General features: G+C 42.0%; 2 protein-coding genes across 5 annotated transcripts in view; one reads left to right on the top strand and one right to left on the bottom strand.

The window, feature by feature from the left end:
- Window positions 1-10,267, bottom strand: part of VIRMA (vir like m6A methyltransferase associated) — a 32,495-nt gene extending 22,228 nt beyond the window's left edge. Inside the window, exons 1-7 of one of the 2 annotated variants that reach the window (XM_060775615.2) lie at window positions 10,155-10,267; window positions 6,025-6,140; window positions 4,436-4,522; window positions 3,577-3,625; window positions 2,363-2,531; window positions 1,660-1,782; window positions 750-1,052 (exon numbers count right to left, since the gene is read on the bottom strand). In XM_060775615.2, the coding sequence (XP_060631598.2) occupies window positions 750-1,052; window positions 1,660-1,782; window positions 2,363-2,531; window positions 3,577-3,625; window positions 4,436-4,522; window positions 6,025-6,140; window positions 10,155-10,217 (910 nt within the window). In that variant the 5' untranslated portion in view covers window positions 10,218-10,267. The remainder of the gene's footprint in view (window positions 1-749; window positions 1,053-1,659; window positions 1,783-2,362; window positions 2,532-3,576; window positions 3,626-4,435; window positions 4,523-6,024; window positions 6,141-10,154) is intronic. The other variant, XM_060775616.2, reaches the window with a different exon arrangement.
- Window positions 10,268-19,896: 9,629 nt separating this feature from the next.
- Window positions 19,897-23,503, top strand: part of ESRP1 (epithelial splicing regulatory protein 1) — a 53,857-nt gene continuing 50,250 nt past the window's right edge. For 2 of the 3 annotated variants that reach the window (XM_060775617.2, XM_067467353.1), the window contains exon 1: window positions 19,898-20,282. In XM_060775617.2, the coding sequence (XP_060631600.2) occupies window positions 20,151-20,282 (132 nt within the window). In that variant the 5' untranslated portion in view covers window positions 19,898-20,150. Of the gene's footprint in view, window positions 20,283-23,503 lie in introns of all 3 variants that reach the window. The other variant, XM_067467354.1, reaches the window with a different exon arrangement.

Here is a 23,503-nt window from a genome sequence, read left to right as displayed (position 1 = left end):
AAATGTATATATATGCTCTACAGGTGGGGAAAAATAAGGGTTCTTTCTAATTTATTAATACAGGGGAGAACAAGCAATAAATAACTCAATTGTTAACATTTTTACAGGATCTTTTCTCAAGAAATAGCAGAACATACCATTGATTAATTGGATGTAAGAGTGTGATATAATTCAAGTCACCCCACATTAGGGATTCTAACGATTTTTGAATGATCTGCCTTTTGTCAAGACAACAGTCCAAAATTTTCCAAAACCAGAAGTCTATACATATTGGTAATCAGCTTCACAGCAAGAGTTACTTCCAAATAAACATGATCACATTAAGACTTCAAATATGAATGACTAGCTTGTGCTCCCAATAAAACTGCAACTAAGAAACTAAAAAAATGGGGGTAGTAACTTCAGACTCTTTCTCAGATTTCACAGTGAAAACTTCTTCTTTCTAAAGACTAGGAGATCTGTTGCCTTTCAAGTTATTTGGTTCTCAAAACTCACTTCCTTAATTCCAGTAGCCTATTTGGTTTCACAGGTGCATGTTCATCACTTGTTCACTGTCATAACCAAGTGATTATGCACTGCAGTAGCACAGAAAATTCACACATTCCAGTATAAAGTCAAAAACAACTCTTTTCCATTGGGGACAAATTACACATTTAGTAAAGAATCTAGCACTCAGTAAATAAGTGATGCCAGTATATGACATATACACAAATTTGAAATAATCCACAGTGACTTTTGTGTTTGCGTACCTTCAACTTCCTCCTCTTCATCACCATCTTCTTCTTCATCCTCTTCATCACCATCTTCTACTTCTTCTTCATCATCATCTTCATCCTCTGGAAGACTCTCTGTCTGACCATCTTCATCCTCTTCTTCTTCCTCTTCCTCAACATCCACCCCATCTTCATCATCCTCTACTTCTTCTGGTTGGTCTTCCTCTACTTCTGCTTCATCAGAGTACGGACCCTCTTGACGAACAGATGTTCGATCAGGAGAAATAGGCTCGAAATAATCCTCTCTGCGATCAACTTCATCATCTTTATCTCCAACCACTGCAAGGGAAGTTATTAAAAAGAAATTTCTTGCTAAAATGTATTGTATACTATGATAGTTTGACGTGATACAGTAGCAGTTGAGGGTTTTAGAAAGCAATTGTGCACGTTAATGTTCTGTTTAGAGAATTCTACGGACTTACTTAACATTCTCTAGATGCTAATAACACCTATCATTTTGAAAAAGAAAGATCAGTGTGCATGCTATGTTTAAAAAATAGATTTAAATAATAATAATTTACTCTTGGTCCTTCAGGCAAAACTAGCTAGTTCGTTTCATAAATTGGTGTTCTGGTTCTGTAGCCCAAGGCATATAAGTCTCAAAAAGCTAATAGATGATTGACAATTTCCCCCCTATGAGGATGGTGAGGATACATCGGTGTATGATGGTCGTTTTCCAGTGGTAGTTCAGTGGTGGTTATAAAACGTAACATGCATGAAGAACTGGGATGAAGAACCTCATAACACATAGTTATTTCCCTGTAGTATTCTCATAGCCCTGTAGACCAAGATACGTGGTGTGGTTCTAGGCTATTAGAGAGAGCTACCTTGGGTCCCACTCTGGGAGAAAGGCAGCAAATAAGTGACATAAATAAGCAATAACTACCTGATACAGGCATTGGCTCATCTTCATCGTCATCAGGAGGAGGAGGGCCAGGTGGGGTTCTGGGCCCTCTAGGTTGTGGTCGTGGAGGACTGCCATTGAACTGATCCTCTTTCTCTCCATCTGCTATAAAAAGGGTTTTATTCAAAAAGGAATGTTGGTGAGGATTTGCTTGGTTTTTTAATATCACAACTACAAGAGGATGAAGATGCTGAATTGCTTTTAAATTTTTCCTTGGTGTAGACAACAGTGCTGGTAATGCCTCCAGTGCACATACTATAATTTCTACTTTGATGAAAGCAGAAATGAAAAATCAGGAACCTGCTGAAAGGTTTAATAATAATTTTATTGCACTGGTAGCATGCACAAGGTTAATGACTGAGAGCAAAACCTCCAGCAGGAGAAAAAAAAACCCAGTGAAAGACTAATGTTTAACAATAGCTAAAAATACAGCATTTCTATATCATAAATACCTTTTTTAATAATTAAAAAGATATAATAATAATACAATAAAACTTTATTTCTAGACTGCTCTCTCTATCTGGAGGGACTTAGGGTGGTTTACACATAAAAAGGCAAACAGTTAATGCTTCGAAATGGGTGCAAACACATCAAAATAACATAGGATAATGGATAGTAACACCAGAAAACTTACAACGAAGGAGTTAAGCAATATATATGTGATTATTCTATGTAAAATGCTCACCAAGTTTTGTAGTTCTCTTCAGAGCTGTCTGCTGCTGAGGAGGTGGTGGAGGTGGTGGCGGCGGTGGAGGAGAGTCCCTATCATGACTTACTACTCTATCAACAGAGCCATATATCGCCAGCGTCAGGCAGTTGTACCAGCCTCTTAGAACTAACCCATCAGTATTGACCTAGTTTTTGAAGGAAAGACCAAGATATCATTCAAAAATCTGACCTGACTTTCTACCTATACTATCAGGTGAAGAGCAATAGGTCAATAAAAGAGTCTGATATCATGATGCTCTATTTAAGGGTTATAAATATTGCCACTTATTAGAAAGAAAATCCACACAAGTAAAATACTAGAAATTTTTGTAGCAATTCTAGAAGCCTCAGCTTTATAGGAAAAACTTCTAGAGCAGAGCTTTCCAAACTGTATGCTGTGATATGTTAGTGTGTTGGCTGTAGTATGTAGGCGAGGTGTGGCATGTGAATGTAAGAAGAAACCTCTGAGTCTGTGTGAGGTAAGCAATAAATCAATAAATCTGTCAATGGAAAAACAACTTTCATCCAGAATCTTATCCGGTCCCCCTGTAAAGGCCTCCAAGTACTGCCAATTCTTCACCACCATGGGCTAAAGCTCATCGTGATTTTCCTTGTGATTTAAGAGCCACTTTTCAAATAACCTCCTAAGCTAACCTACAGCCAACACAAAATTCAATAACATTTAAATATCGCATTTCTCATTCAGCAAATCACCTGAACCATAACGAATGACTGAACCAGTTATTAAAATACTGGAGTGCCTAGACAGTTTTATGAAAGGAAACGAGCATCGAGCAAGCTATTTTGCGAAGGGCAATCTAAATGGCCATGGTTTCAGCTGCATCTTTAATGATGGCAGAATTTGAAAAGAGGTTCTTAGTGGGAGCCTGTTCAGAGGTGCTCTTTCAGGCGTTCAAGTCCCAAGCCATTTAGGATTTTACAGAACTGTGTCTGGAAACGCAGTGGCAACTAGGACCGTCATTAACAAACTGTCAGATTAAGTTCTCTACAGTTGCTCACATACAATTTTATTTGTACAAACTAAGGTTTCTGCAAAGAACCGAATAATACATTGCAACAGTCTGATAGAGATGTAAAAAAATGTATGGATAACAGTTCATTTTGTTCAGGAAGGATCACTTACAGATAGTGTTACAACACAAAATATAATGATTTACAAGCAGTAATTACCTTTGCATTAGGCCTGAAAATAATTGAAGAGTTCTCATCATACTCCAAGCTGTTAAATAGAAAAGAAATATGTTGTAGATATATTTTTAAAAGAATTTCCATCCTGAATTAGAATAACAATTATTTCTTATTCATATTTAGTAACAGAAAAGAGATTCCGAAGAACTTTGATAATTCCCACCTCAATCAAACTGGCACAAGGGATTAATCTTGATGCAACAGATTGCTACTTCAGCCTACCTGAGAATTCCAAACCCACTAAACCTGTCAGCATTTTCTAACTAAAACATTTGACAAACCCTTCTGATCAGGTTCAGCAGTATCTTCTAAAGAAGAGATGGGCACCTACTTGAGGTCTAATGGGAGAACACAACCCTAACAACATTTCTGTGGTCTGCATCCCCATGCCAATTTATTTAATTACTTGAAGTATCGCATGTATCCACTAAGAGATTCTAGGACAATTCTGCCATGCTTTTACCCACCCACCCAGGATGTTTTAGGCCTGGGGGGGGGGGGGGGGCTTTTTTAAATGAGAAAGAAATCTTACTAAAATCATGAAGTTTTGAGAAAAGCTCCCTGAAGGTTCAGAGGCAAGATAAAAACATGAAAAATTCCTTCCCTTCTATTGCCAAATGGCACAGATAATGCATTCCACTTTTTTTAAAAAAACTTACAATGTTTTGACCAGCAGCTTTGGGGAGGAGCATGCATTCTTCATTCATGCTTTAAAGTAAATCAGAGCCTCTTCATAGGTGACAATAAATCTATTTTCAACAAGTATAATATTTGTAGACTGTACATTTTACAGACCCTGAGCTAACTTTATTGTTTAAGAAGGAGCTTTATAAGTACTTACCTTCCCAGCCTGTCAAATACAGGAGCACTTGGCTTGCTGACATTGTTGAAAAATAGGTCCAACTGAAATGTATGAGGGGATGTTTCACTGGGAACAGAAAATTTCAAGAATTTTCAATGTTTCAATTACAAGGCTACTTAACTTTTGAAACTTTTTGTTAAGGTAGGATTCCCAAGTTTGTCAGATTTTTCATAAAACACTTAACAAAAGCATGTCAAATTGTCGGGTTTTACAATGTATTGCAATATAATATAGCTGAGTCATGCACTGCTAATGGGCTTCTATTGGAAATGCTGAGTCATGCATTAACTGTATATAGGGAATCATTTGGGGAATGTGTTCTGGCCTGGTCCAGGTGATAGTGAATGATGTAATCCTGGGCCTGAGTTAAGTTAATGAGTTGGGAACCAATCAGAGATTGCTATGTGTAATTGTATAGAATTGTATATAAGGAAGTCATGTACAGTGTATAACTCTCTCCTTGTGCTTTGATGTTGTTCGTCGAAGTCTCTATGTAATTGATTAAAAGAACCTGTCTGCTAAGACAAGATGTAACTGTATGCTGTGGTAAGTTTGTAATGTCATCTAGACTGGGGGAAAGACAATGGTAAAACTGACAATGGCCGGGCATGTGCTCAAGTGTCTGTAAAAGGTTCCAGAGTGACTGCAGGCTGTGGGAGCAGTTGACTGAAAATACTGTGCAGGAAGAAGCTACTGGAAAGCACTGAAGTTGTGCAACCGATCCGCTGCTGAATTGTGAAATTAATCTCAACACAAATATATGTACACTAACCTAAAGGCAAGCTAAACCAACTGCTGGTGTGTATTTTTATACTGCTTCAATATCTGGAAGGTGTCTTGCTTTATAATAATATAACACAGATAATCATTACAAACATTTTCCTAACATTTGAATCAAAAATTGGCCCATTTTCTACAAACCTCAGCCTCACGCAATTTGAACCCCTACAAATAACAGTGAATGATAGGATCCCCCAGTCCTTCACTGTGGCTCTTGGGTGCAATGCAAGAGGCTGTTGGATGAAAGAAGTGGAAAGTGCTCTTCCTGCTTCCTTCTTCTAACTTATTTCTAATCACTGTGTATTATAACATCTGGACTAAGCATAAAAGGGTGAGAGCTTTCTAGAATTACCTCCAAACTATATTTGCATATTGCAAATTTGAGCTCAGAGAACTTTCTCCTTTTGTGAGAATTTCAAAAATTCAGTTACCAGCTCAAAAGTCAGCTGCTCCTAGCCCTCTAGTCATGAATCCTACCTTCAACAATACACAGATCCTTTTCTAAGTTCTCTCATGCCATTCTGAACTTTCGAGCAAACTAAAGCAGAATGGGGTGACTAGCAGTGTTAGATGGATCTGGAAGACCTGTTATCACATCTCTCTGTCACAGACTTACTGTATAATCTTGAGGATGTTATTATCTCTCACATTCAGCCTTCCATTTCTACAATGGGAATAGTAGCCTATGCCACAGGGTTGCGAAAAGCATCATCACAAGCAGTTTCACATGGCAAATATATGTAAAAATAAGATACTAATAAGTACCCTCTTTTAACATTTGCACTTACCCATAGGCTCTGTTTTCAGGTAGATTAGAATGAGCTCTTACTCCTGGAGGGATGACACGCACTTCATTGATGTAAACTACGCATGGAAAGCGAACCACGTCTACATGAGTACTTTGCTGGGGGGAAAATTAATCAAGGTTGAACAATCTCTTCATTTTGTTTCATAAGTACTCTGAAGTTTCCCTAAAGAAAAATGTATGGCAAAGAGTCCAGACATTTTTCAAAAGGCAAACAAAGGTATGATAGTTTTATCCATTCATTTTGTATGACATGTGTTGTTCACATTTTGTAATAATTTTGCCATTTGTAATAAGAAAGGTAATAAAAGAAAATGACAGCTACTGAGCCCTGTTTTATCATTCAGTAAACAAAAGCTGTCCCAATAAATCTACTGTATTTTACAACTGTACTTGTTTGGTCACCTTACACAATGTAATGCATTTGGGGGGGGGGAGGCCTATGCCACTTCGTTGTTGAAAATAACCCATTTCTTTGCTCAAAAGTGAGCAGTGAATACACATTCACCCAATCCTTTTTTGCAAGGAACAAGCCAATATACTGTTGTCATGAAGCAGGGATGGAAGGGCCTAGTTTATAGTAATACGTTTAGTGAACAGATCGCTGATAGCATAATGCAAGTTTAAAATTTGCTGAGTATGCAATTGATAACAGTCAGAAGACATGCTACATACTACAGCATTCAGCCTGGTTATACTTGCACAATTTAATATACTGAAATCCAAATAAATACTCATAACATGAATAATCTGGCATGTTTACCTTTCAACAATAAACGAAACACATTTAACGGAACAACTCTATTTGTAAACAATGTATTTGATGTTCATGAGGATATGGGCACCTACATTCTAGAAATTAATTCTCCCATGTATGCATTTTGCTGTGAGAAGAGTTGTTTAAGTGGCTACACACTTAAAACCCTAATGATCCCCAAAGCATCTTAAGTCATTTTATTGTTGCCCCTACCTCAACACTGGACCAAGCAGAAGATTTCCATTAGTTCCATTGTTAAAGCAAAGAGCTGCAACATCACTTAAGAGTTCCTTTTATAATTCTGCAACACTTGCCTACTACTGGAACCTCAAATTACAATTCTGTATAAAATTGCCATTCCTGTACACGCATACACTGCTTGCACAGTCAAAGTGCACAGTTTGTGGCACTTCTTTTCTACTGAGAATCCTTAATCTTGTTAAGAATGCATATTTGAGGGTGGGATCAGAACACTGTGCTATTCTGTACATTGGGCTACGTCTGTACCAAGTTTGGAACCTCCAATTGGTTCAATCAAAGTAGGCGGATGAGTTTTTTGTTATTTGTTCAGTCGCTTCCGACTCATTGTGACCTCATGGATCAGCCCACGCCAGAGCTCCCTGTCGGCCGTCACCACCCCCTGCTTCTTCAGAGTCAAGCCAGTCATTTCAAGGATACCATACATCCATCTTGCCCTTGGTCGGCCCCTCTTTCTTTTTCCTTCCATTTTCCCCAGCATAATTTTCTTCTCTAAGCTTTCCTGTCTTCTCATTATGTGGCCAAAGTACTTCATCTTGGCCTCTACTATCCTTCCCTCCAATGAGCAGTCGGGCTTTATTTCCTTAAAAAGCCAGGGGAGCTTTTGCACAGTTAAAGCTTGTGCGCCAGCTGCGCCTGTACCTTGAGAAGTCTGATCTGGCAACAGTAGTCCATGTTCTTGTTACATCCTGAATAGATTACTGCAACACACTCTACATGGGGTTGCCTTTGAAAAATTTTCGGAAACTTCAACTAGGCCAACGGGCTGCAGCCAGATTACTAACTGGAGTGACATACAGGGAGCACACCACCCCCTTGTTGTGTCAGCTCCACTGGCTGCCAATCCACTTCCGAACTCAATTCAAAGTAGCTGGTTTTGACCTATAAAGCTCTATACGATTCTGGCCCAGCTTACTTGTCCGAACGCATCTCCCTCTACGTCCCGCCTTGCAGTTTAAGATCATCTGAGGAGACTTGCTCTCGCTCCCGCCAGCATCACAAATACATCTGGCGGGGACGAGAGATAGGGTCTTCTCGGCTATAGCCCCCCACCTGTGGAACTCGCTTCCCAACAAGGTAAGATCCGCTTCATCCCTCTTGTCTTTTAGGAAGAAATTGAAGTCGTGGTTCTGGGACCAGGCTTTTGGACAGCAGGCATAAATAGGATATGGAATTTGACTGGAATGATGATATGATGGTTAATACTGTTTTTATTGTTTTAATTAATGTTCTACTTATTGTTTTAATTGTTGTTATATTTAATGGCATCAAATTGTGCCAAATGTAAGCCCTCCTGAGTCCCCCCTTCAGGGATTGAGAAGGACGGGGTAGAAATACTGGAAATAAATCTATATAAATAAAAATGTAATGTTCGTTTGTGGGATTAACAGCACTCAAAAACCACTGGACAAATTGACACCAAATTTGGACACAATACACCTAACAACCCATTGTATGTCCTTCACTCATAAAACACTAAAAACACAGCAGAAGGGACTTAAAAAGCCCCAAAAAGCTAAATGATGAAAAGCTAAATGACAATATAGAAAAAAGGGAAGAAAAGGGAGGGAAGGGAAGAAAAAAGAAAGAAAGGAAAGGAAAGGAAAAGAAAGAGGGAGGGAGGGAAAGAAAGAAAGAAAGGGAGAAGGAAGCATGGAAGCAAAGAGAGAACGAAGGAAAAATAGAGGTAGAGAAGGAAGAAAGGGGAGAAAGTGGGAGGAAAAGAAAAAGGGGGAAGGAAGGTTAGAGAAGGAAGGAAGGAGAGAAGGAAAGAAAAAAGGGAAAGAAGGAAGGAAAGAGGGAGCAAAGGAAGGGGGGAAGATGTACAGAAAGAGGAAGGGAAGGAAAAAAAGGGAAGAGAGAAGGAAGAAAACAGACAGCAGAAGAGAAAGAAAAAGGGGAAAGGAAGGAAAGAGATAGAGAAGGAAGGAAGAAGAGAAGGAAAGATGGGAAGGAAGGAAGGAAGGAAAGAGGGAGTGAAGGAAGGAGGGAAAGAAGGAGAGAAAGAGGGATGGTTGGCCACAGCAAAGCGTGGCGGGTACAGCTAGTAAATAAATAAAGTATGGACTGCTTGGATCTTCTCGCGGTCCAAGGCAGACGAGATACAGGGAGCATATTCCACTGTCAGGAAATGTAGGTGGAATCATAGAGTTGGAAGAGACCTCATGGGCCATCCAGTCCAACCCCCTGCCAAGAAGCAGGAATATTGCATTCAAATCACCCCTGACAGATGACCATCCAGCCTCTGTTTAAAAGCTTCCAAAGAAGGAGCCTCCACCACACTCCGGGGCAGAGAGTTCCACTGCTGAACGGCTCTCACAGTCAGGAAGTTCTTCCTAATGTTCAGATGGAATCTCCTCTCTTGTAGTTTGAAGCCATTGTTCTGCATCCTAGTCTCCAAGGAAGCAGAAAACAAGCTTTCCCCCTCCTCCCTGTGGCTTCCTCTCACATATTTATACATGGCTATCATATCTCCTCTCAGCCTTCTCTTCTTCAGGCTAAACATGCCCAGCTCCTTAAGCCGCTCCTCATAGGGCTTGTTCTCCATACCTTTTATCATTTTAGTCGCTCTCCTCTGGACACATTCCAGCTTGTGCTTGGAATGTGCATATGGGATATATTGAGTATGGTGATCAGATCATGATATGAATAAACATAACAGTTTAAATAATGCACCAGTAAGGCCTTTTCGCGAACCACCATGAGAATTTCGGGGGGGCTGAAGCTCCTCAAGCCCCCCCCCCCCCGGCTACATGCCTGGCCTGAGGCTGTGGGAGTTGGAGGTCCAAAACACCTGGAAGGCCCAAGTTTGCTCCTGCCTGGTAGAGATGCATCCTGAAATAGTAATCTCGACTCAGAGCTAAGGCTAAGAATGCTGCAAATAAATCCCGCCTGTACACAAATATTGAAGAGGAGGAGACAAGAGGGAGGGAAACTCTGCTCGTCTTTGAAGGAGCGAGGCAGAAGGATGGGCGCTGGCCCCGCCCCGAGAGGCGCAGGAAGAGGACCCCCGGCAGGGGGAGCCCACACTGACAGGGCCCCGCCGCCCTCCCCTTCCTCCCAAAGAGAGGAGAGATGCCTCCGCGACCCCCCGTTACCTCCGTGCTCTGGTGCTTGAAAGTGTCTAAAAATAGAAGCTCCGTTGTTGTGTCCGCCGCCATCTTGCGTCGGCGGACGCGCCGAGGAGACAAGCGCTTCCGGGGCCAGGGAAAGGTCCGCGCATGCTCGCCATCGCTGCTTCAACGCAGGGCTGCGCATGCGTGACATCTCTGCGTCCCTTCTGCGGTGGCGAAGGGGCTTTGCACTCTCTGTATTTATGTCTGAGATGCGCCAAGCGAAGGGAGGCGATTAAATGGCTCGGGGAGTTGTTATCCAGCCATTCTTAACAGGAACAAGTAATATATATTTATATTTATCGTGTCATCAGCAACCATACCATTATATTACAATTCTAACAGAGCAAAACAAACACACAGATTAAAAAGAAGAAGAAAAACACAGATTTTGCAAACTTGGTAGCTGGTTAAATGTCCTTTGACCAGTATCTGGCCCCTTGGAGTGCCTCTGGTGTTGCCGCAAGGAGGTCCTCCATTGTGCATGTGGCAGGGTTCAGGTTGCATTGCAGCAGGTGGTCAGTGGTTTGCTCTTCTCAACACTCACGTCGTGGATTTCACTTTGTAGCCCCATTTCTTAAGATTGGCTCTGCATCTCGTGGTGCCAGAGCGCAGTCTGTTCCAAGTCGCCCAGTCTTCTGTGTGCCCAGGAAGGAGTCTCTCATTTGGTATCAGCCATTGGTTGAGGTGCTGGGTTTCAGCCTGCCACTTTTGGACTCTCGCTTCCTGAGGTGTTCCAGCGAGTGTCTCTGTAGATCTTAGAAAACTATGTCTAGATTTAAGTCATTGGCGTGCTGGCTGATACCCAAACGGGATGAGCTGGAGATGTCTCTGCCTTGGTCCTTTCACTATTGGCTGCTACTTCCCGGCGGATGTCAGGTGGTGCAATACCGGCTAAGCAGTGTAATTTCTCCAGTGGTGTAGGGCGCAGACACCCCGTGATAATGCGGCATGTCTCATTAAGAGCCACATTCACTGTTTTAGTGTGGTGAGATGTGTTCCACACTGGGCATGCATACTCAGCAGCAGAGTAGCATAGCACAAGGGCAGATGTCTTCACTGTGTCTGGTTGTGATCCTCAGGTTGTGCCAGTCAGCTTTCGTATGATGTTGTTTCTAGCGCCCACTTTTTGCTTGATGTTCAGGCAGTGTTTCTTGTAGGTAAGAGCACAGTCCAAAGTGACTCCCAGGTATTTGGGTGTGTTGCAATGCTCCAGTAATAACAAGTAATAACAACCACGAAAGCAACTATATAACATGTAATATTGATAATATTATGTGATACAATATAATACTAATAATAATAATACGATATTATAATTATATATTTTACATGTAATATTACATTTCAGTATGTATGTGTGTTGATATAGATACATACATAAATACACACAACAAACACATATTGGAATGCATATTCCTATCCTCAAGATGTATTCCAGTATATATGCATGTATGTATCTGTAATGCAGTATGTATGTTTTTGTCTAGAGATTTACATACACATATACATTGGCCATCATTTATTATTATTTATTTATTTAACAGTTTTGTATACCGGTCTTCTCACCTCTCTTGAGGGACTCAGACCGGTTTCCAACCATAATATCACATACAATCAATAAAACATCATAATACATATGACAGTAAAACATTAAAACAGCAATTACAATCAATAATTATAATGGTCAGTCGTCACACTAAAATCGTTGCTCATCATCCTCCATCCATATCTCATCAGCAGCTGGTCTAGAAGCTCTTGTACAAATCCGCCCATTTCCAGAAAAAATTTGTTGGACATCGACCACAGAAGTATCTAGTATCTGGCGCTTTTCGATCAATGCATACAACTCCAGGAAAACACAGTCTGCTGGCACAATTTGTAATGGATGGCAGAATTGCGACACGACCATGCACCTTACTGGCATTAACATACTTAATTGCAGGCAAGGACTTCACTTCTCTGGCTTTCAGTGACGGGTTGCCTTCGTTGTTTTCCTGTTCACCTTTACTATTATGATTATCAGCAATGAAAACTTCCATCACATCAGCAGTGTCCTCAGACTTGCACTTTCTGTCATCACCTTTCATCCCATGGGGACATTTACCACATACATAGGATCCCATGGTGTTTGTGCAGGAATGTGTAAGTGTATATATATGTGTGTGTGTGTGTGTATATCTATTTTATATCCATCATGTGTAAGAGCATATATATGTGTGTGTGTGTGTGTATATATGTGTGTGTGTGTATATGTGTGTGTGTGTGTGTGTGTGTGTGTGTATATATATATATATATATATATATATATATATATTACTTTCTTAGGTGATCCTTTGTTGTCCAAGTATGATGGCCTTCCTAATGTCTAATGTGGTGTCTTGGTGGTGGATACATAGGTGACTGTGAAGCCATATTCTTGATCCGCATGTTCTTCCACAGTGAGGGCATTGGTTTCCAGATAAAAGGCAGTTCTGGTCAGGGTTGGTTTGACACACCTTCCTCTTGGTATGTCTATCCTTTTCGCCTTCCATTTGTGCCTCTTTGAATTCCGTAGCATTGCTGTTCACAGCTGACCTCCAATTAGAGAGCTCAAGGGCCAGGACATCCCAGTTATCAGTGTCTATGCCACAGTTTTTAAGGTTAGTTTGAGCACATCTTTAAATTTATTTTCCTGTCCACCAACATTCTATTTCCCATTCTTGAGTTGGGAGTATAGTAACTGCTTAGTGTCTGTGTGTCTACAGGTATGCATATTACTGTCCCCCATCTATATATATCTAGTTACCCAAGTAGCCCTCATTTAAATAGAAAAGTTGCAATCCAACAATAAAAGTCACTCTACAAATCTTTCATGTCCCGATAAACCTGATTGAAGTCTATCAACATTTCTGTTTCAACGGGGACAGCAGGATACTTGATACGTTGGGTTGCAACTGCCCTCAGTCCTCATCATTGCTTATCTTGGTCAGGATTGGTGGGAGCTGCAGCCCAATAATAATTGATGGAGAATTTTATCTCCTATAACACAACAGGTTGTTGTGGAACTAAGAGGGTTTTTATTTTTTAAAAGGAGACTAGGACTCAATGGAGCAATCGGTTCAGAAAGTAGATTCCACCTGAACATTAGGAAGAACTTCCTGACTGTGAGAGCTTATCAACAGTGGAACTCTCTGCCTCAGAATGTAATGGGAGTCTCCTTCTTTGGAGGCTGTGAAACAGGGGCTGGATAGCCCTCTGTCTGGAGTGCTTTGTTCTTTTCCTTCATAGCAGGAGTTTGGACTGGATGGCCCGTGTGGTCTCGTCCAACTCTATAATTCTACGCCCATTGTGTTTGAGATGCAATTCCATACACGTCTACACAGAAGCAGGGGAAAATAAATTGAAAAAAAAAGTGAAGCTTCTCTAGCCGGCTGAGCGAATTCCGAAAGCCTTTCAATGAGGAGAGATCTGTGCCTTTTTCATGAATGGTGTGCAGCAGCAGAGCTTTTCTTTCTTTCATGGAATTAAAGCTCCTCCCCTCCTGAAGTCGGGCCAGCCTGGATCTGGAGTGCTGCCAATGGGTCCTTCAGGCCACAGCCTCCGCCTCCCAAACCGGATCGCCCAGTCTGACGGGCGCTTCAAGGCTGCCGACTGGGGCGCTGGTTTGGCTCTGGCATCCACCTGCCTTACTGGCCAGGTTTCCCAGGAGAATCATACAATTGGAAGAGACCCCAGTCCAACCTCCGGCCCTGCAGGAACACAGATCAAAGTACCCCAGACAGAGATCCATTCAAATGTCACAACAGACTGATAAATGCACACACTATGTTTCATGTATATCTTGAAAAGGAGTGCTGGATTCTTTTTTCTGTGTAATGAACTGATATTTAATGTAGCAAAACCTGTATTGCACCTAGACTTTTTTTTCCTTTTTTGGTTACCTTCAGCATGCATTTCCAGCCCACACATATATGAGAAGTTTGGAAAACACCCAACTTTGCCAGGCTGTTCTATGATGAGGCCTTGCCATAGAGCAGATTGTACAAACAGGCACTCACCCAATGCCCACTTTCTTCTCAACATAAGGTGTTGTTTACCTTCTGACTTGGAGCGAGCCTAAGGTAAACCTATCATAGATTTTTCTTGGCAAAATTTGTTCAGAGAACGCTTGCCTTTGCCATCTTCTAAGGCTGAGATTGTGTGACTTCCCTAAGGTCAGATTTCCATGGTCAAGAGGGAATTCAAACCCTGGTCTCAAGAATCATTGTTCAGTGCTCTAACTTTATTTATCATGTCAGGAGCGAACCAAACAGTTGTATTGGTTTTTTGTGTGGGGGGGGGGGTTATACAAAAACACACATTAAGTTTGCAAATTGGCATTCTATTAAATGTCCTTTGATCAGTAGCTGGCCACTTGGAGTGCCTCTGGTATTGCTATAAGAAGGTCCTCCATTGTGCATGTGGGGTGGTGACGGCCAACAGGGAGCTCAGGTTGCATTGTAGTAGAATCATAGAATCGTAGTTGGAAGAGACCTCATGGGCCATCCAGTCCAACCCCCTGCCAAGAAGCAGGAATATTGCATTCAAAGCATCCCTGACAGATTGCCATCCAGCCTCTGCTTAAAATCCACAAGCTAGTGGATTTCAGTGGCTTCTATGTGCAGCCTGACATGGTGGTTGTTAGAGTGATTCAGCATGTCTGTGTTCTTAAATAATATGCTATGTCCAGATTGGTTCATCAGATGCTCTGCAATGGCTGACTTTTCTGGTTGAAATAGTCTACAGTGCTGTTCATGTTCCTTGATTCATGTTTGGGCGCAAGGTTCAGTGGTCCTTATATAGCCTTGTCCACAGCTGCATGGTATACAGTAGACTTAAACATTCAGTGCTAAAAGCCTGATGTGTGCTCCAAACCTGGCTTAGCAACAGCTTCACAGTTCCAGTGTCACTGTATTTGAGCTGCATTGCACAAAAACTCATCCTTAGCTTGTCTCATTGTAATATCAAAACTTTTATTTTCATAGACACCTCAGTTCTCCCATCTAAAATACTCGAAAGGCACCAGATTCCATCTGAATTAGGAAGATAATCTGAGTCAGCTCTGAGTAGTACTTGGATGGGATTCTGCAAATAACTACCAGGTGCTGTAGTTATATATCAGTGGAAGAAACTGATAAAACCACCTCTGAATTATTCATAGCTTAAGAAAAGCCCTATGTGGGTCACTATAAGTCCATTGGTGACTTGAAGCCACATATTCACAATAATATTACAGTGTGGACAATAACTTTTTAAAAGTTGTTATAAATATTTCACAAGATCATGCCTGTAATAACAGATGAATAAAAAAAGGGGGAAGCATCCACACTACAATTGTACTATAAATACACGTTAAATAATGTTGTTATTATCTTAAATCTTAAATTATCTTAGACATGCTTTCCTATTATATCTGCTTGACAGTTTACTAGGTGTAACTGACTAGAGTTTTGAACCTTCAATTATTCTGGCTCTATTCAGCAATAGTCAAATCTGTCATAATGCAGCACAATGTAATTAGTATCACTTCACGTAAATATTTTTGTAATTAATATTACTAAAAATAGTTGGTTAGTAAGTGCCTTCTGGTCAACTCTGACCCTTTTCAAGGGTTTTCTTGGAAAGCTTTATTCCAAGAAGGTGTTCCCTTGCCTTCCTTTGAGGATCAGAGTGTGTGGTCTTCCAGAGTCCTACTCCAATAACATATTCTGGCTTGGAAGTATCATTGCTTCTATTACAGGTTAAGTATTCCTTATCCAAAATGCTTGGGGCCGGGAGTGTATTGAATTTCAGAATATTTGCATTTACATAATGAAATATTTTGAAGATGGGACCCAAGTCTAAACATGAAATGTATTTATGTTTCATATACACCTTGGAGAGACAGCACCGTGTAGTGGTTTGAGCATAGGTTCAGATACTTGCTCAGCCATAGAAACCCACTAAATAGCCTTGAGCAAGTCATATTCTTTCAGACTCAGAGAAAAACAAGCATCCTTTCATAAATCTTGCCAAGAAAACTCATGATAGGATGGCCACAATACAGAAAACACGTGAAAGCACACAACATACACCTTCTATACCTTCATAATGTTGCACATGAAACAAAGTATGTGTGTGCTGAACCATCACAAAAAGCAAAAGTAGCACCATCTCAGCCACCCCTGAAGACAATTTTGGATTTCAGATTTCCAAGTAAGATATATTCAACCTATACACCTGGGTGGAGAAAAGCAAGATTGTCCTTGTGGTAGTGAAATAAATGATCAGAGATGCACATTATTTCAGCTCGCCTGGTTGATGGTGCCTTGCTGTCAAATCAATATAAATAATATGGTTTTAATAATTGAATTAATTTTAATATTTACCTTTTGTATGTTTTTAATTGTATTGCTTTAAAAATTATGTGACACTTTGAGCCCCAAACACAGGGTATAAATCAGCTGTTGATTATTTATACCCCATTTATATCAACCAGGGCTGCATCTACCCTATAGGATTCATGCAGTTTGACTCCATTTTAACTCTCATGGCTCATGCTCTGGAATCCTTGGAGTTGTACAAAGTCTTGATCCCACTTTGCTGATAAATGCCGGGATTTCACCAAACTACAAATCCCAGGACTTCTGAGCCTTGCACCATGGCAGTTAAAGTGGGGTCAAACTGCATTAATTCCACAGGATACATAGGGCCCTTCCACACAACCCTATATCCCATAATATCAAGCCAGAAAATCCCACATTATCTGCTTTGAACTGGGTTATCTGATTCCACATTCAGATAATGTGGGATTTTCTGCCTTGATATTCTGAGATAGAGGGCTGTGCGGAAGGGTACATAGATGAAGTTTTGGTTGATGGTATAAGTGGGATATAAACTACCAACATAATAATAATAATAATAATAATAATAATAATAATAATAATAATAATAAACTTTATTTATACGCCGCTCCATCTCCCCCAAGGGAGTTTAGTTTTATAAGGTATTTTGCTTTCCCTGCCAAAGAGTGCAGTGACCTTGCCAAACTACAAATTCCAGGACTCCATAGCCTTGAGCCATGGCAGTTAAAGTGGGCTCAAACTGCATGGATATCACAGTGTAGATGTAACTTTCATTGATTATATAAGTGGGATATAAATTGCACTATGTAACGAGTTTTGTCCCTGAGTCATTTCCTAATAGGCTGTATCATAAAAACATGGGAAAGGTTAATTAAACTGCAGAAATTCTGTTTTTGCCGGGACATCCTGCAGCACACTTTGCTATAGTTTTTCAGTGAATTTCTCATAGAATCTCAACTAATTCAGCATACTTTGTGGCAGCCAAAAAAAGTTACTAGTGTATAACAATTACTTTCAAAGTAAGTACCACACAATTAAACAGGAAATGACATTCTCAAACCAGGGATTTTTAAAATGTTGTTACATAGCGTGTATTGGTATAGTTATATTCTTCCCTGCCAAAGAATATAAGGGCCTCACCAAAATACAAATCTCAGGACTCCATAGCCTTGAGCTATGGCAGTTAATTCCAGCAAAGGATCGTTACCTTGTTGTGGAGCTGGAATTTGAGCACCTCAGTGATGCCATAAGCAAAACCGTGAAGGAAACCATGCCTTGCACCCCAAGGTCAAACCAGTCCATCCTCCAGGAAATAAAGCCCAACTGCTCACTGGAGGGAAGGATATTAGAGGCAAAGTTGAAATACTTTGGCCACATCATGAGAAGACAGGAAAGTTTTGAGAAGACAGGAAAGTTTCGAGAAGACAATTATGCTGGGGAAAATGAAAAGAAAAAGGAAGATGGGCCAACCAGGGCAAAATGGATGGATGGTATCCTTAAAGTCACTGGATTGACCTTTAAGGAGCTGGAGGTGGTCATGGCTGGCAGGGAGCTCTGGCATGGGCTGGTCTAGGAGATCACAAAGAGTTGGAAGTGCCTGAATGAATAAACAACAGCATGGCAGTTGAAGTGGGATCAAACTGCAATCATTCTACCATGTATATCACAATTTCTGCCCTGCACTTATACCATCAACAGATAGTAATGTAGTTTTATAAGGTTTTTGCCTTCCATGCCCAGGACTCCATCACCTTGAGCCATGGCAGTTAAAGTGTAGATCATTTCTAAGATCTTTTGACACTCGCTGGAACACCTCAGCAAGTGAGAGTCCAAAAGTGGCAGGCTCAAACCCAGAACCTCAATCAATGGCTGATAACAGATGAGAGACTCCCTTCTGGGCTCACAGAAAACTGGGCGACTTGGAAGGAGCTGAACAGACTGCGCTCTGGCACCTTGAGATGGAGAGCCAACCTTAAGAAATGGGGCTATAAAGTGGAATCTATGAGAAGAGCAAACCACAGAACCACCTACTACAATGCAACCTGAGCCCTGCCACATGCACAATGGAAGACCTTCTCATAGAAACACATAGGCACTCCAAGTGGCCAGCTACTGTCAAAGGACATTTAATAGAATGCCAAGTTTGTGTGTGTGTGTGTGTGTTTCCAAATACAATACAACTGTTTGGTTCGCTCCTAACATAATAAAAATTAATAAATAAATAAAGTTAGAGCATTGAGCCATGATTCTTGAGACCAGGGTTTGAATTCCCTCTTGACCATGGAAATCTGACCTTAGGGAAGTCACATAATCTCAGCCTTAGAAGATGGCAAAGCGCCCTCTGAGCAAATTTTGCCAAGAAAAATCTATGATAGGTTTACCAAAGGACATTTGATAGAATACCAAGTCTGCAAACTTTGTGTTTTGTTTGTTTGTTTGTTTTTAATGCAATACAGCTGTTTTTGTTCGCTCCTGAGACGATAAATAAATAGTTAAAGTGGGCTCAAACTGCATTGATGCCATAGTGTATTCATTTATTTGTTGTTGTTGTTCATTCGTTCAGTCGTCTCTGACTCTTCGTGACCTCATGGACCAGCCCACGCCAGAGCTCCCTGTCAGCCGTCACCACCCCCAGCTCCTTCAAGGTCAGTCCAGTCACTTCAAGGATGCTATCCATCCATCTTGCCCTTGGTCGGCCCCTCTTCCTTTTGCCTTCCACCTTCCCCAGCATCATTGTCTTCTCTAGGCTTTGCTGTCTCCTCATGATGTGGCCAAAGTACTTCAACTTTGTCTCTAGTATCCTTCCCTCCAATGAGCAGTTGGGCTTTATTTCCTGGAGGATGGACTGGTTGGATCTTCTCGCAGTCCAAGGCACTCTCAGAAGTTTCCTCCAACACCACAGCTCAAAAGCATCTCTCTTCCTTCGCTCAGCCTTCCCTAAGGTCCATTCATTTATTTACTATATCTATATCCTGCCCTTCTCGACCCCAAGGGGACTCAAGGCCGCTTACAGCTGAGGCAAAATTCAATGCCTGAAACAATTCAATCAAATAACATTTAGTTAAAGATCTATATCCCAGAGAATCTGCTTTGAACTGGGTTATCTGAGTCCACACTCAGATAATGTGGGGGTTTTTTGCCTTGATATTCTGGGATGTGTGAAAGGACCCTCTCCAGCAAGCCCAGTGAAGTTTCCTCTTAGCTTCTTCCTTCCTTCCTTCTTCCTTCCTCCCTCCCGCCGCCACGTCCCTCTAGCCAGGAGCCAATGGGGCGTGGGGCTCAGGTGTGCCTCTCCTGCTCTCACCTGTACCACGTGGGGGAGGGAGAGAGAGGGAGGGGCAGGTCCCCGCCCTCCCGCCCCGAGCAGCCATTGCCTGCCTCGGAATTGGCTCCCCTGCAATTAAGGCTCGACCTCGCCCCCAAACCCCAAAAGGGGCCGCGCGGGGCATGCGCCTCTTTCCTCCAAGGGCGGAGAGGGCTTCTTGGGGTGGCTGGAAGGGGTGGCTCCGGGGGGGTCTCTCGGGTGGGTCTCTCTCTCTCTCCTTTCCCGACTCCTGGGTGAAGGTCGCTTCCCCTTCCACGCGTGGGCTTGGGGCTCCTTCTCTCCTCCTCCAGCATGACCACGTCTCCCGACTACCTGGTCGTCCTCTTCGGGGCCACCGCCGGGGCTCAGGGCCCTCTGCTGGGCTCCGACGAGAGGGAGCTCATCCAGCTCCTGTGGAGAGTGGTGGACCTGGCCAACAAAAAGGTAACCCCGCCAGGGTGGATTGCAGGGGGCACTTTGGGACTGCGGCGCCCCAAATCCCCCAGACACTTGCAGTTGCAGGGCTCTCCGGAGTTTGTTTTGGCCAGGACTTGTTTCTTAACTAGACCAGGCATTGGCAAACTTGAGCTCTCCAGGTGTTTTGGACTCCAACTCCCACCATTCCTGACAGCCTCAGGCCCCTTCCTTTTCCCCCTCAACCGCTTAAGCCTGAGGCTGTTAGGAATGGTGGGAGTTGGAGTCCAAAACACCTGGAGAGCCCAACTTTGCCCATGCCTGTGCTAGCATATTTGGTGTAACTTTTGGCACTGACTAGGCGTTTGGGGAAGGTTCCTCGAGGGGACTACAACTCCCAGAACCCTGCTTGAGTTGTGGTTGTTGGAAGTTGCAGTACTTCTAAAAGTTTATCCTAGGATAAGGCGTTGTTATCTTACTATCTTTGCTTTAGCTCACATTATATTCATAGATTGGACTGTCTCCACCTTTGGGGAAAGTTCCTGGAGGGGATTGCAACTCCCAAAATCCCGCTTGCGTTGTGATTGTTGGACGTTGCAGTACTTCTAAAAGCTTATCCTACTACTTCACTCACTAGAGAATGAATCCACTTTAAATCCGGTTTCTGGCTCCTGCAGAATTCTTGGGTTTGTAGTTTAGTGAGGCTGTTAAAGGCTCCTCCCTAAACTACAAACCCCAGCATTCTGCAAGAGGCAGGAACCGGATTTAAAGTGGATTCATTCTCTAGTGTGATACTAGGCTAAGACGTTGTTATTACTATCTTTGCTTTAGCCCGCATTATATTCTACGTTTGGGGAAAGTTCCTGGAGGGGATTGCAGCTTCCAGAATCCCCTTGAGTTGTGGAGGTTGGACATTACACTATTTCTAGAAGCTTATTCTAGGCTAAGACATTATCTTCCTACCTTTGCTTTAGCCCACATTATATTCATAGGAAAAGTTTGGGAAAAGTTCCTGGAGGGGATTGCAGCATCCAGAGTTGAGGATGTTGGAAGTTGCAGTACTTCCCAAAGCTTATTCTAATCTTCCTAATTTTAGTTTATTATTTTACTGTATTTGATTTAACCCACATTATATTCATAAGACCGGCTGTTAGGAATTGTGGGAGTTGGAGTCCAAAACACCTGGAGGACCGAAGTTTGCCCATGCCTTCTTCTAATAGCTATACCGATTATTTGAAGGCTGTGTATATATCCATTTATATTCACGAATAATATAAATTATAATATATTATTTTACTAAATTACACTAAAGTAGAATAATTTAATTGTCAGGGGTTCGAATGATTGCAAATCTCAGAAGTCTCTCTCGAATTAATTCGACGTCACTTCTCTACTATCGGAATGCTTGAGCCTGTAAGGGTGTGACTACACTGTTGAGGGGAAAACGCCAAATCCTGCTAGTCCTGGGTGGGTGTGAGTTTTCCGGGCTGTATGGTCACGTTCCAGAAGCATTCTCTCCTGACGTTTCGCCCGCATCTATGGCAGGCATCCTCAGAGGTTGTGAGGTCTGTTGGAAACTAGGAAAATTGGATTTATGTCCACGGTGGGAGAAAGATCTCTCGTCTATATGAGGCAGGTGTGAGCGTCGCAATGAGCATTGAATGACCTTGCAGTTCCAAAGCCTGGCTGCTTCCTGCCTGGAGGCATCCTTTGTTGGGAGGTGTTAGCTGGCCCTGATTGTTTCTTATCTGAAATTCCCTGTATTTTGGTGTTGTTCTTTATTTACTATCCTAGTTTTGGAGGGTTTTAAAAATACTAGTAGCCAAATTAGGAAAATGGAGTTTATATATCTGTGGAACGTCCAGGGTGGGATTTCAGAAGCACTCTCTCCTGACCATAGATGCAGGCGAAACGTCGGGAGAGAATGCTTCTGGAACATGGCCATACATCCCGGAAAACTCACAAGAACTCAGTGATTTGGGCCATGAAAGCCTTCCACAATAAACTGCTAGTACTACTTCATTTTTTTAATTTAATAATAATAATATAGAATTATAAAGTGTTAGGGTTTTACGCAATTGTAAGTTACTAAGGGTATATACCAGACATGGGCCAACTTGGGCCCTCCAGGTGTTTTGGACTCCAACTCCCACAATTCCTAACAGCGAATTGTAGGAGTTGGAGTCCAAAACACCTGGAGGGCCCAAGTTTACCCATGCCTGGTATATTCCAAATGTAAACGTTTTGAACAATGTCCTAGTCCAGAACAATTCCTTCAAGAGTTTTTTCCCCAGTGGGTTCAATTATTTTTAAGCTGCTTGATTGACTTCAGAGGCGGTTTGACTTCGGAATAAAAAGTGTGTTTGTGGGGCGGGGGGAGGGGTGAGACTTAGATGTGTCTATACTGGAGAATTACACCAGTTCGACACCACTTTAAACTTTAGTTTCAGTGTTATGGAATCTTGGAAAATAGCTACATTTTTACCAAGTCTTGAGGTTGTTTGCCAGGTGCGTCTATACTGGAGAATTACTCCGGTTTGACGCCACTTTAAACTTTAGTTTCAGTTCTGTGGAATCTTGGAAAACAAATATACTTTTGCAATGTCTTGACATTATTTGCCAAGGAGTATTGGGTGCTTCACCTAACTACAGATCCCAGGATTCTATAGTATCCGAGGTGCGTCTATGCTGGAGAATTACTCCAGTTTGACGCCACTTTAAACTTTAGTTTCAGTTCTATGGAATCTTGGGAAACAAATATACTTATCTTGAGCGTTATTTGCCAAGGAGTGTTGGTGCTTCACCTAACTTTAAATCCTAGAATTCCATAGCATTGACCCACTGCAGTTAAAGCGGTTTCAAACTGAGTTAATTCGTCTAGATAAGAGAAAGAGTTGCAAAACCATTCTTTGGAGAAGGCGAAACTGGGGATAACCATCTCGGCTGAAACTGAGCTGTGCAAAAAGCCCTCAGCCAAGGCGTCTGGGGCTAAAATCAAAACCCCATTCGGACTCTGGTTTGGACGTGGAAACGACTCCGAATTGGCTCCCATTTCTTCTACGCCACTCTCCCTCGCTGCTTAGGGCGGGGCCCCGGCAGAACAAACTCAATTAGACGTGCCTACTCCGGAGTAAGCTGTAACCGAAGGCGTTGGCTTCTCCTTGAACACAAAATGCAGACAGGAAAGCAACTTGAGGAGGAGGAGACCCTTTGAATCAGAAGTTATGGAGACAGGGCTGGAAGTCAAGCCC

This window comes from Anolis sagrei, chromosome 4 (assembly GCF_037176765.1).
Source record: "Anolis sagrei isolate rAnoSag1 chromosome 4, rAnoSag1.mat, whole genome shotgun sequence".
Taxonomy (NCBI): domain Eukaryota; kingdom Metazoa; phylum Chordata; class Lepidosauria; order Squamata; family Dactyloidae; genus Anolis; species Anolis sagrei.
Note: the sequence above shows the minus strand (reverse complement) of the source record. Positions and strands in the feature narration are given on the sequence as shown.